The sequence below is a fragment of the Crotalus tigris genome, unplaced genomic scaffold (genome assembly GCF_016545835.1).
Source record: "Crotalus tigris isolate CLP2741 ecotype Arizona unplaced genomic scaffold, ASM1654583v1 scf7180000018777.2418813, whole genome shotgun sequence".
Classification (NCBI taxonomy): Eukaryota; Metazoa; Chordata; class Lepidosauria; order Squamata; family Viperidae; genus Crotalus; species Crotalus tigris.
The window spans coordinates 1,580,501-1,598,169 of record NW_024097195.1 but is presented as its reverse complement, the minus strand read 5'-3'; the positions used below and the strand labels follow the sequence as shown (position 1 = coordinate 1,598,169).

Genomic DNA, 17,669 nt, shown 5'->3' with positions numbered 1-17,669 from the left:
AATATGGATCTTTTTTTTTTACCAGAAAATGGCCCGTGGAGATTTTAGGAGGGATGCGGAAATAACAAAAGTGCATTTCAGGCTATGGAAGAACACGTGAAAAACGTCCCGAGAGAGCTGAGACCTTGAGGAAAGTTGCGAAGTTTCAGGTGGATGTTCAAATTTAGCAATACCTGAGATTAGGCACCGTCTTTCCAGGATCTGCGCACAAGGTTAATCCTTGAGCGGATCGGGGATGGTGGAAAGCAGTTCAAGGTTAAATGCTGCAAACGGAAGAGGACAGAATAAAGTTTCCCATTGCCTTCCATTCGTTCAGCCCAGCTATTCGGGGCAGCGAGTTTATCGTCTGTTGGCTGGGAGTATGGAGCGCCCACGAGGGAAAACTCCTGAACTATATTAAACTCTGCCGGAAAGCCCCGATTATCCCTTTGTTTGGAACATGACCTATTTTAACAGAGTCAGGCGGCGAATTCAGCCTGAAGGAAGGAATTGGCTCCTTAAAAAAAAAAAAAGGTTTTCTTTAAAAAGTCTCTTTCCATCTTTCCTGTGGAAAAAGGCTTCAGATCACCTCCACCTCCCTCCCCATCTCGGGTTGGCCAGCTAACGGTTAATCCCATAAATTTCTCCCCCTGTCCATTTACCTAGATGCTGACCACCAACCTGGGCAGTTTTAGAGAAATTCACTGTTGCTAAGGTTACCGGTAGCTAAGAGGTAGTCTACGAGTTGCCTCCTTTACATACCATAAACAACAGCTGTCAACAATGCTGACTAGTAGCCACCTATAAAAACTCCCTGCTTCTGTAGGCCTGCAGCAGAGGGCAGCATCACTGTTCAAAGGCTACATAAGGTGGGACCTGGTTAGTCCGCGGATGGGAGACCACCAGGAGTTCTTATAGCTAAAGATTAGACTGAAAAATAAATGAATAAATAATAAGCAACAAAAATCTTGGGGGAAAAAAGGACAGATCGCTTTTGTGCATGTGAATGTTTTTCTCTATAGTCACCAGGAATCAAGCTTGATTCCAGACAGAATATGACCCCACTATTGGAAAGGAAAGCAGGAAGAACGATGACCTGCAGAAAAAGCTGGACCAGATTTTGCTGGTCCTATCACTCCTGGTGTAGTCTAGGGAGTTTGTTAAAGCATTTTGATTTGAAATGGTATAGGGTTTCTTGCCTGAGCAGGGGGTTGGACTAGATGACCTCCAAGATCCCATCCAACTTTATTATTATTATTATTATTATTATTATTATTATTATTATTATTATTATTATTATTATTATTATTATTATCATCATCATCATCATCCTTAGTTCTAACTGGTTTCAGAACTAACCTGCCATGTCCACATTATTGGAGAGAAGTCAAAAAGATTTTGGGGGGTGGTGGTGTTAGATCAATCGCTTGGCAGAAGGTGAGTCAACTTAGCTCCTTTCTTACCAGCAAGGCCTTCACCGACCAACTCAGAACTCGTCCAACCTGGCGGCTGAGTTGAAAGATTTTACGAGGACCCGGGTGTTTGTTTCGAGGTGGTGTGGTGTAGCGAAGATTCGGGAAGCAGCCCTCCCGACTGGCTGATGGGCACATTGTGGGGCACATTTGAGAAAGTATGTGGAGGGAAGGTTAATCTTTGCCTCCTTATTTAAATAGGGCGAAGACCGAACATTTCAAGTAGTCCCTGACCAAAGTTTGGCGCCCATTTCCATCTTCTGTAAGCCTAGGAGAGGGGACTCATCTCCTCCACACAGAAGCCCCTTTTCAGAAGCCATCTCTCCCTGGGCAATTCCTTCCCCGTTACCTGTGGCACAGCTTTCACCACTCCCGCTTTAAGAGGCCCGGACCTCTGAGGACCAGAAAGCACCAGAAGGCAAGGGGAGAAACAACGGGTGGAAACTAATCAAGGAGAGAAGCAACCTGGAATTAAGGAGAAACTTCCTAACGGTAAGGACAGTCAACCAGTGGCTCCGCTTTGCCTTCAGGAGTTGCTCCATCACTTGGAGGCTTTCCAAAAGGGATTAGCCAGCCTCTTGTCTGAGATAGTAGAGGGTCTTCTGCTAGAGGAGGAGGCTGGACTAGAAGACCTCCAAGGTCCCTTCCAGCTCTATTCTGATTGATTGACCAGCCCCCCCCCGAATGCAGAGGGCTGTGCCAGGCGAAGGGAGAGGTGGCTGGGGGGCGAGGCTAACCCTTCCAGCGTCTCTGCCACGCTCCTTGGCCTGTGGGGGAGAGCGCGGGTCCCTTACCCCTCCCGCCCTCCCTCCCTCCGCCCCCCCCCGCGTCGCCTGAGCGTTCTGCGCCCCGGGAGGCCGCGTTGTTGCGGGAAGTGTGAATGGAGCGTCCGCGCGCGCGGCTGACTCCTCCTCCGTCTCGCGCCGCCAGTCGCTCTCAATTAGCCCAGCTTCGCGGGGCCGGAGGGCAAAGCCGCGGCTGAGGGGAGAAGTTCGAGGCGGCTTTTCGAAGCGTTCCCGCAGGGGCCCCGGTCCGGAGCCTCCGCCTCCGCCGCTACCGCCGCCACCGCCTTCCGGAGGGCCGTCCGTCCGTCCGTCCGTCCGTCGGGTCCCTCGCTCTTCTTCCATATCGGGACTTCCAGCCTTCCTTCCGCGCCGTTCGGGCCAAAGGGCGACCCTGGAGACCAACCTGGCCCTCTCGCTCTTGCCGGCGGCCGCAGGGCTGGAGCCCGCGCCTTGCCTGGCCACCGCCGAGCCGGCGTCCCCGAAAGGGCTGAGCCCGGCCGCCTGGTGCCTCCAGCCGGACCCCGGCCGGGCTCAGACCGCCTGGAACAAGTGCGGCGCCGGCGCCGGGGCCGGCGGGGCCCGCGACTGGTTCCCGGCTCCGCGGCGGAAAGTCTGCGCGGGCGAGCAGATGGGCTCCGACGTCCGCGACCTCAACGCGCTGCTGCCGCCCTCGGTGCCGCCCCTGCCGGGCAACGGGACCTGCTCCATGCCGGTGAGCGGCGCCGCGCAGTGGGCTCCGGTGCTGGACTTCCCGCCGGCGGCCTCCTACGGCTCGCTGGCCCCGCCGCCCTCGGCCTTCATCAAGCAGGAACCCAGCTGGAGCTCCGGCGACCCGCACGAGGAGCAGTGCCTGAGCGCCTTCACCGTCCACTTCTCCGGCCAGTTCACCGGCACGGCCGGCGCTTGCCGCTACGGACCCTTCGCGCCGCCCCCGCCGCCCAGCCAGGCGCCCTCCGGCCAGGCGCGGATGTTCCCCAACGGCCCTTACCTGCCCAACTGCCTGGAGAGCCAGCAAGCCATCCGTAACCAAGGTAAGCCCAGGGGAAGGGGGGAGCCTGCGCTTTTTTGGGGTGCGGGGGGGAGGACCCGCCGCTTTCACCTAGGCAGGAGTCCCCCTCGCTTTCACGGCCCCGCCGGCACCAGGGATAAGGAGGCGTCCACGAGCCCTTCCTGGGGGGCGAGCGATCCCTGGCAAGCTCCTGAGCCTGAATTGTAGCAAGCCTCGGGGGGGGGGGAGGACCTCATCCTGAGCATCTTTTAAATATTTAATTCACAAAGTAACCAACGATTGTTAAAGGGGGGGCATCTTTCAAAGGCGGCAAATTGATTTAACGCCGTTGTAATGAACAACTCTTAACAACGGTAGCGTGGACAGATGCTAGGGTGGCTGTTAATAAAGGGTGCAAAGGACTTGCAACCATCTTAGGCTAGGAATCAATCATTGGTCCTAAATATCCGTGCGGAAAATCCGAACTGGAGTTAAGTTTTTCAATGCGTGCGCGTAGGACTGTTAGGATGTAAAATTAGCACATCTAATTAGCACAGAGTACTGTGTGAGTCAATCAATTTATAGGTTTGAAATAGGTTGCAGGTAAATGCTTCAGTGTGGGTCTTGGACTCAGCGGGTATAGTAAATGAACATACTTCACGTGCCTCGAAAGTAAACCTGGGATTAAAATGTAAACTTGTGAGATCGCCCTATTAAACTTAATAAACTTAGGTTCCAAATAATTTATTCAGGAATGTGCCATTAATTTACAATTTGTTATAGCTTCCGATTGAATAGATATATACATTTAGCAAACTCTATGCTGATTACCTTGTGAACTATAGTACATATATCTGATACACACACACATACACACACACACACAAAGCAAAACCAGATATTTATGGATTAAAGGGCTTGTGGGTTTGTTGCTTCTAATCATAACTCTGAAGTCTTCTTCCCATGAAAGTCCTGATAAAGCTATTTGGAAAAAAGAGGGTTAAGGATTGATAGTGTGGATGCAATCCATATTTGTCCCAAAGAGTGGAATTTGGGGGCATGGATTTACTTTATGCTCTCTTCTATATGGCTACACCCTTCTGTAATATTATGCTTACTGGGTTTTCAAGCACTGAATGAATCATAACAATCGCTCCACCTTCTCCTTTTGTAGTGGTATATATTTACTTAGGAGTGAAATTCAGCCAAGCTTCAGAAAAAGAAACTAACATTTACAATTCTGAATTAAGTCGGACTTGTTTCATTCCAGGATTAAGATCAGGAATGTTGTGCACATGCAAAAGTACATTATCTTCCAACAAGAGTATCAACAATTCTAAACCCAAATTAGCAATCTGATTATTCTCACTTATCCAAGAAGAGAACCTATTGAGTTACATGCCCCAGATTTCTGCATAAAAGTGCATGGGACTGTGCACTCAGTGAGTTGTTATTACAACTTTAATGTCTTTGGCATTTACCTTTAATAATTGTTTCACATACGGCGTTCCTATTAGTTTCTGTTTACTTCCTAATGTCTTTATGAATGGTACTTGGTATTTTCTTGCAGACATTGTTTTAAGCAAGCAGATACTGCGGTTTGTTTATAACTGGGCTGAAGATACAAAAAAGCATTCTTTACGAATCTAACAGTTCATTTAGTTAATGTCACTGCAACCAATTGTTGAAATGATTTCTTTCAACCAGGATTGAAGAATTGATTCCTGTGGAAATAAAATTTTAAAAAGTTATGGTGCATCGGTATAGCAAATAGTGCTAAATGGATACTGATGGGGTGGGAAGATAAATTATGACCTAATAAGGCTTTTAATGCAGCAAATGTACAGTGATGGAATACAGTCAAGATTATTATATTATGTTAGCTCATCTCTATATTTTAGGAAGCTAAAACTGCACAAAGGGAATTATAGTGAAAGGAAGAAAGGGGAAGTTGTTTCCTGGACATCATTTGTTTAACCCACAGAAGTTGCAAAATTAACACACCAATTTTGTTTCCTGAAACACTGTAATTTAGCTCCCTAATCCTACTGAAATCAGTGAGAGCTATGGTGCAATCAGAGAATGAATGCCATTCATTCATCTCAGTAAACCGATGCTGGGTTTATACATGATACTACACTGCTACACTTTCAGAATTCATTTATATTTTTCAATAAACCAAAATCCTATGGATTTGATACTTAAGCATCACCATGCCTTAAGCAAGTCTATGTAGAAACATATATGTTTCTTAAGCTGTAAAGGGAAATTGCACCCAACAAGTACACTGTACTCAAACTACATTCCTAGAATAGCACCTTATTGAAGAAATGACCATTGCTGGATAAAAGTATGATGAAATATTTGCTTATTCCTACAAAATGGAAACAACTTGATCAAGCAAATCTTGTCCTAAAACTTTAGTTTTTATCTAGATATTTTATGTAAGAAGAAAAGAATATTCATGGAACCACAAAATAACTGATCTTAACAAAAATCTTAAAAATTAAAAACAAAGGACAATTTTTTGATGAGCTTGTGCAATAGAATTACAATACCATTACACTGTAATTCTAGGCAATAGCTTACTTCTGCAGATGTATACATAGTATTATTAGGCAGAAAACAGTTAATGGTGAATTCCATAGTTATTTGCATTTAGTTTTGTAGTTAAACCTGTTGCAGAAGTAGTGCTTTGGAGGGGTGTGTAATTGTGTGAACAGTTCAGAGCAATAGAGAGAATAATTTATTTTTAATAGCACATTTATTTTAATTATTCTTAATGCTGCACTTTAATATTCTTTATATGATTTTCAATTCTTTAAAAAAGTTTTTATTAAATGTTAACGATTCTACTTTTATTGCATCTAACATAGTTAAGTTGTGAAGGCAATTTCTTATACTCTTTCAGAATTTCATTCGGTTCCCTGAATTTCTGTTCTCTTCTCGATCCCATTGATTTCTTGCATTTGGTTAATGGTATTATTTTTTTAATCAACACCACATTATTGGAATTCTGGAATGTAGGTACGGACCCAGCTTATATTTGAAACAATGAAACATCTTTATTCCAGGTGATAAGGCTGCTGAATAAAGCACGTGTTTTTATAGGACAAGAGAAGAGATCCCACTTCAATGAAATCAGTAAAACTACTAAAAATCTAAATTGCAGTTGAAAGATTTTTGATATCATTAATTACCATCTAACTGAGTTTAATATAATGGAGCCTCAAGGGTTTTCTCTTATAATATTTATGTGTGTGTGTGTGTGTGTGTGTAAAACACTCCTCAGTTCTTCCAAAAGTATATGCATGCATGCATGTATGCACACTTAGAAAGGATTGATTTTTTTTAAATCTCCCATTTGCATATGCGAATGGCTACCTACATATGCAAAGTTTTCAAAACTTTTTTTGTGTAACTGCATCTCTTGATTGTTCTAGTGATGGAGAAAGTAGCAAAAACAAAAACCTCATGGAAAGAGATTTATCATCTCCATGTTCTTAACACAAGGCTTGGCACTTATGCCCAAAATAGAACTTGAATCAGAAGATTTAGAGATTTAGATATATTTGATGCTATGTATGCTGGTATCATTTAAGAGCTGGGGCTTAATTTGATTTCAAATTTGAAAACTTTGTCTTCCGTTCTTACTCCAAAACCAAGGGATTCTTGATTTTAAAAGGATTGGCTGAGAAATCTGGATGGCTGATCTTTCAGCTCCTGTTGTATGACAGGTCTAGCCAAACACAATTGCTTTAGAGTTAGGCTGCAATTCCTAAAAAGCGAGGAAAGAATCGCTTTTTAATTGCCGCTTCAGAAAGGTGCGAAGCAAGTATAATTTTAAAAGTCATGAAAAATGCTCTGTTGCTCCAAAGCAAAAACGGGGGAAGGAGGGGGGGAGGAGAGGGAAAATACTGGGCACCACATCCAGCACACAACTTTGTGATAAAAAGAAAAAAAAGATATAATTTGGGGACGTTGGTAAGTTTGAGTAATGAACCTAACGTTCTCTGCTTTTGAGTCCACCAAGGTTGAACGTTCCGTTGGAGACGGGTTTTTTGTTTTTTTTTTTCCCACCGTGGGAAAGAAGTTACCTCGGCGTTTTTGCCAAGTCTTCTCCGGGAGAAGGCACCCTTCTGCTTTGAACTTTTTGCCAGGCCACCTGCCCCCTTCTCCGTCTCCTCCCTCTCCCTTCTCGCCACGCAGCTGGGTCCCCTAAACAATCGCACCCCTTCAGAAGAGTGGCCTTCTTCGCCAGATGTCCACACTGCAATTATTTTCAGCACATTTTAATCAGCTCGGCCTCTGATAAAGCCCTAATTAAAGAGACCTCGCTATCAGGGGGCTGGTTCAGAACTCCAACCTCCTTATCGCATTCTTGAAGCTTTGGGTCATGCAACGCCGGGAAATGTGGCCAAAACACCAGTCTGCTCCGGGCAGCGTTTTGAAGGCCACGGAACTAACTGCTGGGCAAAGGGAACTCCGGATCTAGAGCTTCAGGGCTTGGAGGAGCTTTGCAGAGCCGAGGGGAGGAGGGAAAGCCCTTGGCTTTGTGCGTTATGAGCTGAGATAAGGCAGTTCGGAGCAGCTGATGCCTGGAAGCGCAGGGGTTGGGCACCGGCCTGTCATCACTGTTCCTCGGCCGAATAGACAAGGGACGCTTAAGCACCAGAACGCGCCAGGCGCATGCGGCAGCTTTGAAGGCTCAGGCCGCGCCGGCTCCTAGTTGCCTGCCAAATGCGCGGCGCGACGATGGGTGGGAGGAAAAGTGTGTGTGGGATGTGTGTGTGTGTGGGGAGAAACGACAATTTACCGGGCAAGGTGTTTGTACCTTCCCCCCCCCTCCTTTACCTTCAGCTCAGTGCAAATGCGCTGGGATCTCCACTCCGTGGACTGGAAAGACAGAAAAACCTGAATTTTTCAAAAGCCGTTTAAGACTTTTTTTTTTTCCCCTGCGGGGCGCCAAAATAAAGTAGTCCATCCCCCCCCCTTTTTTTTGAACCTGCTATGACTTGAAGCCCATTTCCTCCCAAGCTTTTGGAAAGTTTTGAGTTACAGCAGCCCCATGTGCACATGTTCAAGAATAAGAAAGAGTCCCCTTCGGCACAGTGGCTCGGGTTTTATAGTAAAGGAGATTTTAGAAATGGAAAGGCTGATCGATCCCCACTTTCTTGACAGCAGGGTCTCCTGAACTCGACAGGACTTCAGAACAGACAGGCTGAAATAAACTCTTTTCCCCCGAAAGAAGTCAGGATAAATAAACTTAAGATCAGGGGCGTTGACCTGAAAACTGAATGGCGAGATGTCTCTTTAAAAGAGTGAAATGTGCTGATAAAGGCGGGACCCCTCAGGAGCGCCTTAAAACCGCTGGTATTCTAGGAAGCAATGAAGCTGGAGGAGAACATACCGTAGTATGTGATCCCAAGCTTTTGGACCAGGCTTGCATGACTCTGTAAACGCCATAAGCTCCAGAGTCCAGGAACCTTTGGAAGAATAAAAAATTATGATCCAAGCAACTTACCTGGAAAATAAACCCATTGAAACAGGCAGATTTCTATATTCAATTTCCTTCCTTTTAGAAATATCTACAGATTTGCAGTTAGATTCACTTTCCCTGTGTTGAAATTCATCTGGAGAGGCCCAGACTTGGGGAAAGCTGATGTAGGCAAAAAAATGGTTTATAGATTTCAGACAATGGAATTGACTAGGCTTTACTTTTAAAGAAGAGGCAGGAGCGCGTTAAATTTGAAACGTCGCCAGTACTTCTCAATTAAATAAAGACGTTTAGGAAAAGTGAGTTTCTAGATTCATAGCTTTCTTCTCCGAGCCCACGTCTGGCCACGTACCAAAACTGAGACTAGATAGATTACAAAATCAGAATACAACGAAGATCGAAACGTTTCTAGTCCTGCCGTCTATCCCCATTAAAAGATTGCGCGGGTTTTTCTTCACAAGTTTTGGTTCCTCGAGAAAAGTCAAAAATAAAAATTTGCGTCCCAAAGGTGACAATGCTACATGCAGGCTGTCCGCCTAACTACATATTAGCAACAGTCAATAGGGACGGTTGGATCGGAATGGCCATTTGATGAATGAGGAGCGCAAGTTTACGTCGCCTTTTAGTAAAGTCTTCTCAAGCTTTGAGTAGCTGGTGAACTATATTGCATCTTGTGGGCATCCAGTGATGCGTTTATGTGAGTGACCCGCAATTCCACCTCCCCTCCTTCAATTTCTGCCCCTTTTCTTCAGTTTTGTTCCAATCAGTTCGCGAACCTTTTTCTAAGAACCTAAACGGCTTTTTCGACAGCCAGAGTTAGTCCGGAGAAGCAGGTTGTAGGGTTGCAGCAGAAAAGGCATTTGCCTCCTCCCCCCCTCCAGCAAAGCCTACGACTTGTTGCTCCTCTTATAAGCAACTTGTATTCTGAACGTGCAAACCTGTTCTTCAAAGAGCAGCGAATTTAAAAGAAATTGCGGAATTCTAACTCAACGTGTTCCGGAAGAGAAGTTTCCAAAAAGTGATTATTTAGTTTAAAGAAAGAAGCGTTTGCTGCGGTATTTGGGAAAGCGAGGGAAGATTTCATAGCGACCCTACGCCAAACATTTCACGGTCGTAGGGCAAATGCTGATGCGCGGAGAAGTCTTAAAGATAATATTACTTTGTAATTACTTTTTAGCCGAAGTTGTTTAACTGGCTCCACGTAATTAATGAAAGTTGGTGTCTAAACGCCTGATTTACGATTCGGTCTCACCCTGAGGTCACAACAGGCGATTTTTTTTCCATCTGAGTTCGCTCCTTTCTTTTTCTTTTTAAAATAAGCTGTTTATTATTTGAGCGAGTAATTTTCGGCTAAAGTAGGAGGTTATTTTTCATTTAATGGGCTGCCATTTTTATTGCAGGCTCTTCAGAAAGTTAATCTTACAAAACAAGCGAGAAGCCAGCGAGAACGAGATTAAAGGGTAACTTTAACATGTGGGAATGGCAGGCAAGTCTGTTCAGCAGATCAGGACTTTTTCTTATATACGGGGGACTATTAATGGAAACTTTGCTTTACTGGGGGAAACGGCCGACACGGGCTTTTAAAAGATAGCCAAACCCCGTGTGGATTTCAAAACTGGGAATATCCGTTGATATTTGTTGCCCTAAACTCTTGCTGGCGCCAAAATTTTGAAACACTGGAATCAACATCTAATATGCACCGGATCCAGTAGTTTCTGCAGCTTTTATCCCTTTATTCAAAGGAAGGCAGAGACGCAAAACCCAACCCCATGCTTGAGTAAAACTGTTATCGGGACCAATCAGAAAGTCAGAAAATGGTGCAAACGTTTCCGACTTCCCCAGAATTTTTCACTGTGAGACGAAGAGAGTTTTGAAGAACTGGAAAACCTGCATACCTTTTCCCTATCATTTTGGGTTGGTGCCATTTATTTATTACACTTTAAATTTATTTATTTGCACTTATATTCACCGCTGATTGTTTGAAGACATATGTGGCTTGTTCTCTGCTTTGGATGGACATCTAAAAATCAACTTTTTATCTTTTTAATGGGCAGCAGCCTTTTATGCCCAGGCTGAGTTCAGATGTAAAGGTAGGAGGCACTGCAGGAAAACAAGCCTGCCCTCCATTCAATGAGAACCCTGCCATTCTGAGTTCATGGATTTTGGCCCTCTCTTTTGGAGAAAGAAGCCATCTGCTGCAGTGCAGAGCAGGGCTTCCTATTTCTGACAACTTCTCGCCTCCTGCCTGTCTAGAGGGAGGTTCTTGCAGGAAGAAAGTTCAAGGGCAGGCAATTCAGCCCCTGATTCCAACCCTGTTGTTCTCTTGGCAGGTTACGGCACAGTGGCGTTTGATGGAGCTCCAAGTTACGGCCATACTCCCTCTCACCCTGGGGCACAGTTTACAAACCACTCCTTCAAGCATGAGGACCCCATCGGCCAGCAGACGCCTTTAGGTAAATGGTAGCGGAAAACATCTGTGCGAACCGGTCCCGGGTGGGAGAGAGGGAAGTTGTTTGCTACACACACACACACACACACACACACACACACACACACACACACACACTGTTTAATACTGGGGCCTTGCCTGTACTAACAATTGAGAGGGTTTGGCGTCTCTGTGCCTAATCTGGTTCATCCTAATGGCAAAGAGCAGTTGGGTAACTGAGAAGCTGGGGACTTGACTGTAAGAATTACAAGAGGCTTTGAAACTTCAGTGGGAATGTCTACGGCAGTGTTTCTCAACCTTGACAATTTTAAGGCATGTGGACTTCAACTCCCAGAATTCCACAGCCAACATAGCTGGCTGTGGAATTCTGGGAGTTGAAGTCCACATGCCTTAAAATTGTCAAGGTTGAGAAACACTGGTCTACGGAGATTCTCAGTCATCCAGGTCATAATTATCCCAAAGGTGCTTTTTCACAAGGCAACTGGACTTTTTTATTTTTCTTTGAAGACGTTTTGCTTTTCCCCCAAGAAGCTTCTTGGATGAGAAGCGAAATGTCATATATATATATATATAAAAGTCCAACTGCCTTTGGGATAACTCTGTGGGAATATTGTAACACAGTTTTACTCCTCCATGAGCCCAGCAGTAACTTCACTGGCACAGAAGAGACCTTCCTCCAGCATAAATCAAATAGTCAATCTTTGGGATTATGTCAGTAATTCTTCATCAACAGATTAATTCTAATTTCCTCGATAGGATTCCCTCCAAGGTTTCTATTTGGCCTTTCAGCTTCGGGAATTTCTAGTCAGTATTGATAAGCTGAAAATAGCAGGAATAGTTGTTCAATACATTTGGAGGACATCAGAATGGGGAAGGAAGACTGGATTAAATTAAGCCAGTTTGCAACCGAGCTCTTGTCTATCCAGAATCCATTGTGTTCTAAACTTGATAACACACTTAGCTGATAGTAATCTTTTGTGTCCCTCTGTTTACTACTGGGTGAATCTACTTAAGACTGAGCTCAGCAAGTAGTAAATTCCAGTGAAATCAATGACTATCTGCAAAAAGTCTTTTGGGTTTCTAAATTCTAGATCTAGAAAACTCAAACTTATGTTGGAATCTTGTTGGTTCTGACATTGCTATTGTATTATTATAATTATATTTATTATCCAGCCTGTCTACTGTAAGGCACAAAAATAATCTTATTTTCATGTGACTGCTAAATAATTTGGGCACAGATCTCAAGATTAAGCACCAGTTTTTAGTATTATCAAAAGCAAATGGGACTTCAAAGGTAGCACACACACACTCAGTGAAAAGGAGTTTTCTGGTTTGCAGGATGCTTTGAACCCTGGGCTAACTGTACTGGGGATGGCTGTGTTCACATAGCACACCAGGTAAAACATGGTAATTTGTTATTAGGTGTGTTGTAGAAACCCAGCCGTGGGGATGCTTGGTGCTCAGGTTTTCTTCCAAAGGAAAAACTACATTGAGGCAGCTTTATAAAATTGGTTACCAATATCATTGCACTCATATTAAAAACAGGAAAAATATAAATTTATTTTGGAGAACATAAAAAAAATGAATTACAATCTGAAACAAGGCTCACTCATCAGACAGCTCTTCAATCACATTTTACATTTTGTTAAACTTTTCATCATCCCCACAAATGAATGCTACAACTGAAATAAAGATTGGATAGTCTAGTGCAGGGGTAGGCTGGCTCAGGAATTCTGGGAGTTGAAGTCCAGGAGTCATAAAAGAGCCAAGGTTGCCTACCCCTGGTCTAGTGAGTGGTCTTTGCTCCAGTTGATGACTCTTGCAGTTTGAGAGTGACTAGAGAACACTGCCTTCCCACCCCAACATGTGACATTAATGAGTCATGCTGCGAGATTGTGAATTTCTTATGGTTTATCTGCAGGTGACCAACAATATTCGGTGCCTCCCCCAGTGTACGGTTGCCACACTCCCACAGACAGTTGCTCCAGCAGCCAGGCTCTTCTCCTGAGGAATCCTTACAACAGGTGCGAATCTTTACTGTATCCTCCATCCTCTTTTGCCTCCTGAAGCTTGGCAAATCAGCTTTTGAGATGGGCTGTAATGTTTCACTGAAGCAAAGAGCTCCTTCTCTCCTTCCTTCTTCCTTCCGCTTGACTTTATTCTACCTCTGAGAATAGGACAAAGAGCTTACCATGTCACCACCCCTAGTTTTCTTTGGAAAGAAAGATAATTAACACTGGGGAAGGAGAATTATGATATAACTGGCTTATTAAAGATGAAAACGTGTAGACAGAAATTGATAGACAACAGTGGAGTCTTTTTTGTGCTTCCAGGTTGCCTCCTGACTATAGCCAAATATTATTTTTGAAGGGATGATCCCATCAGACTAGTAGAGAGGGAAAAAGGCAACTAAACAAAAATAGGACTTGATTTTTTTCTGAATAATTACCAGTTGCAATGTAGGCAAGGAATTATGGACTTTAGAGTCTCAGTCCTTACAGGCCACCAGGCTGGAGAAGTTCAATGTAAACTTTACTGTTGCCATGAACATCTATCTTCAGTGTCAACTTTTATCATTAACACAGGCTGAAAATCTGCACAATATTTCTTTAAAACTTTCCCAGTGGGATGACTGCCAAAAATTGATGAGGTTTTTTTTTTTTTTTTTGCCATTCTACTTGATCCTTCTTTTCAGACCTGCTCTTGTCCTCTGGTAGAAACATGTGACTTTTCAAAAGAGAGAATGACTTTTTTTCCAGGGCATTCACTCTGAAGTGTTTGCAATATATCATTCTGGTACACATTGAAATGAATGAGACTAATCTGGTTTAAGGGAAAAGTACTGGTGATAGAAGTGTGATAGAAAGTTATAGAACACATTCAACTGCTAATTAGCAAGCTGTAGGACTGACAATTTAGTTCCTTAATTTTTCTTCATTCTAGCCAGTGACAAAAGCCCATCTCCTGAAAAAATGGAAGGAAATAATTCCATTAATACAGAAGGACAGAAAGAAACAGAGGTACTTAAAAGTGTTTAAAGGCATCTCTGAGGAGAAAAGTGTCCCAGAATTCTTGAGTTTTAAAATTAATCAGGATAAATGGCCTCTTGCTGCAATTCTCACCAACTGTGAGAAAAGAGAACATTACTATTTTAAGTTTTGTAGGTTGCTAGCTCAGAATGCACCCTTATTCTTTCCTCTCTTGGACTGTGCTTAGCTTGAAGCCCTCCTTTCAGAGTTTAGATCTGAGAGATGTGGGGTGCATCTACTGTCATATAGCATTCTGGGTCTCTAAGGTGAATCTTAAAGAGAGTGATGGCAACTGTGGCTAAGAATATGATTGAGATGACAAATAGAAGAATTACTTGTGTGACTACCAAATCGAAGTTATCAAGCAGTTAGCTTCTATCCTTAATGAGCTTTAGGGTTTGATCCTCATACATTTAAAAAAGCAGCACGTCCTTGGGGCCAGCAGCCCTTGCTGTTTTGTTGGATAAGACCATGGAGCAGGACCTGCGGGGAGGAAGGGGGAGCACCTTTTCATTTATTTTGAGCTTACTTACCAGCCAGAACTAAAGTCTCCTCTTTCCCTTCCCTTTCCCCCTCCTATTCTTCAACTTTTGGTGAACTTGGAACAATCCTACGTCTCAGAAACTGCTGAGAAATATTATGCACATAACAAAAGGGAGCTCTGCAAAGAGGAACTATAAAACATTCTCCTTCACTTCAGGCAGACCCTCCATAGGAACGGGGACTGTACTTTCCAGAATTCTTAGTCAGCATAGAAGTTATAGCTGTAGCACATTGGTGCATTCTAGGCTGGAAAGCTGCAATAGAACTTAATTGTACTGTAGAGCAGGGGTCCCCAACCACCAGTCTGTGGACTAGTACTGGGCCATGGCATGCTAGCAACTGGTCTGCACAAATAAGCAAAGCCCTATCCACAGGATGCAAGCAGCACTCCGTCTGGTCTACGGAAAAACCTCTCTCCATGGAACTGGTCCCTGGTGCTCAAAAAGTTGAGGATCTCTACTGTAAAGGAATATGTCTGGCTGTGTAGTTGTGTTGACAAATGGATAGAAAAATGTTAGCATCTCTCCTCCTGTTCTCAAAACCTACTTTTCCTATATTAGAGAACTGCAGTGATGTCAAGTGTCAGAAATTAATCAGTTAGTCTTATTCATATGGAGGAAATCGGCGAATAACAGAACAGTACAAGACATATTTTTTTCAGGCAAAAAGACTGAGGTTTGTGTAGATCCAGACTTAACAATGTATCTGTTAGATATATATTTGGTATTTTAATGACCCTATCAAAATTCTTACTACCTTTAGACCAAGCATGATCAGTTTCAAAAGCACTGCAACCTTTTAAGTTCTTTAAAACCTTTAGTCAGAAAAGTTGTTACAAATCAGAGATCATGGGGAAAGAGGATGAGAGTCCAAAGAATTAGATCCAGAACCTTCTAGCTTATCAGAAGTAAGTTTAAATTTCATGACCCGAAATGCTGAGTGCACAAAGCTGAATCTTAAAATCAGGTCAAAGGGAGGCAATTCCCTGTTCTGTTATAATCAAGGCCAAGCAGGCGAGACCCCAACAGAAGATAAGAGCACAGAGCACCTGAGATGTAAATGACTGTTTAGGAATTTACAGGCAGATCCAAGGCCACACTGAGCTTTGCTTTATTAAGCTTAATGAGCAACAGCTGAGCTGTGGAGTATCAGTGGTCAGCTGTGGAACAGAATAGTATCCCCAACGTCTACAGCCTGGTGCTAAAAGCAACAAATAGACTGGAAAAAGATGTTGTTTAGGCAAAGGTCTGGCCTTGTCAGATTCCACCTTTCCCAAAATGGCATCCTTCAGATGCATTTCAATTGTTACATTCCTAATCACCATGGCCATGTGAACTGAGAATTACGGGAGCTGTGTTTCCTAGAGCAGGAAGCCTCTGCTCTGGTACCTGGCTGAGGAATTCTGGGAGTTGAAGTCCACAATTCATAAAAGGGCCAAGTTTGAAGACCCCTGGTTTAAAATAACCCTTTACTTGCATGAACCTTAGTTGTCCAAGCAATTGCTAAAGATTTCTCTTATTTTAATTAATGTTGGCTCATTTGTAGATATATCTATGTGAAAATTACTTTTTCTTACAGCTGATTTTGCAAACTTTCTTCTCCAATCATAACGGGAACCTTTTTATGTATTCACGCATTCTAAAACAGGGGTGTCAAACTGCCGGCCCATGGGCCGGACATGTCACATGGAAGCTGCGCCCACCCCATTGCCGGCAATGGCAAAACTTTTGTGACTTTGACATGTTTGTTTTAAAGTATTTATATCCTCATTTTCTCTATAAAGTTTTAGGTGGTCACTGCAGTTACATATTTACTTTTTTATTCTTATATTATTGTAGCCTGTATTAGTTTTTATTTCTATTTGTAATCTTTAAAACATCATTTAAAACGACCAACAGTTAAAAATTTACAGATAGCAGCATATCTGAAGAGAGAGAGAGAGAGAAATAGCAGAGAAAAGTAACAATGACATTTTAAAGATAATTTATTTTTTAAAAGCAATATTATATGTGAAAAGAAATCATTTCAACAATTCCCGCAAGATTGTTAAGGACAAACAGCTCCCTGAAAAAAGAGTTCCAGAGATTCACACAGTGACTGAAAAGATCCTACAATCTGGTAGATTGCCTGAGTTCAGTGGGATTTATTTCCCACATGTTTATTATTTCAGTATTATTGTCATTCTAATCGTGTGGTGAAATTATTTAACTGTTTAGGTCTTAAGATGTGTTGTAGAGAAATAAAACTGGCTTTTCTTTCTAATTGTAACTAATTGTAAAAAACCTGTGAGGCTTTACTGAAGTTCTTTGCTATATATTAGCAATATAATTATAATCTGTAATCCCTATTTAATCTGTGGGTTGACAGAACATTGATTCTGCCATATATTTAGCTGCTTCTCTTATCCACTCAACAGCACATAGAACCAGACTTAAATTTCTTAAGTCTATAATTTAGAAGCTAAGATTTGTCGTCTTAGTCTGATTCATAGCAGAAATATACCACTATCAACCAGTCACTATAATTTTAAAAGTTACATTTTTGATATTTACTGTACTCCTTAATGTCTCCTATTTAAAACCCTAATTTGTAGAAATGAAATTCTCTTTTTCAAGTCCCAATTTGAGACTTCTGATAAATCTGAATTATATATCTTGTATAAATTTTGCAGACTGGTCTCTGATTGGAACTCTTCAAATCTGTAGCTTTTAATATTATTTTTTTTTATTATTTGATTCCTCCATGGCAAAATCAGAACTCCAAAAAACACTGATGTCCCAGAATCCTGATTGAATGAATGAGGACAATTGTTATTTTTTCAATGTACAGACCTTAAATAACTGACTTTCCAGTAACTGCTGAAGCTCCGTAGTGCCTATGGACTTACAACTTCAATAATTTCATAATGCAGATTTCTAAAGATAATG

The 17,669-nt window shown here is 42.8% G+C and overlaps 1 protein-coding gene across 1 annotated transcript in view; it reads left to right on the top strand.

Moving 5' to 3' along the window:
• The first annotated feature begins 2,727 nt into the window (after positions 1–2,727).
• Positions 2,728–17,669, top strand: part of WT1 (WT1 transcription factor) — a 50,523-nt gene continuing 35,581 nt past the window's right edge. Inside the window, exons 1-3 of the mRNA XM_039355991.1 lie at positions 2,728–3,267; positions 11,052–11,174; positions 13,092–13,194. Coding sequence (XP_039211925.1) covers positions 2,865–3,267; positions 11,052–11,174; positions 13,092–13,194 — 629 coding nt within the window. The 5' untranslated portion in view covers positions 2,728–2,864. The remainder of the gene's footprint in view (positions 3,268–11,051; positions 11,175–13,091; positions 13,195–17,669) is intronic.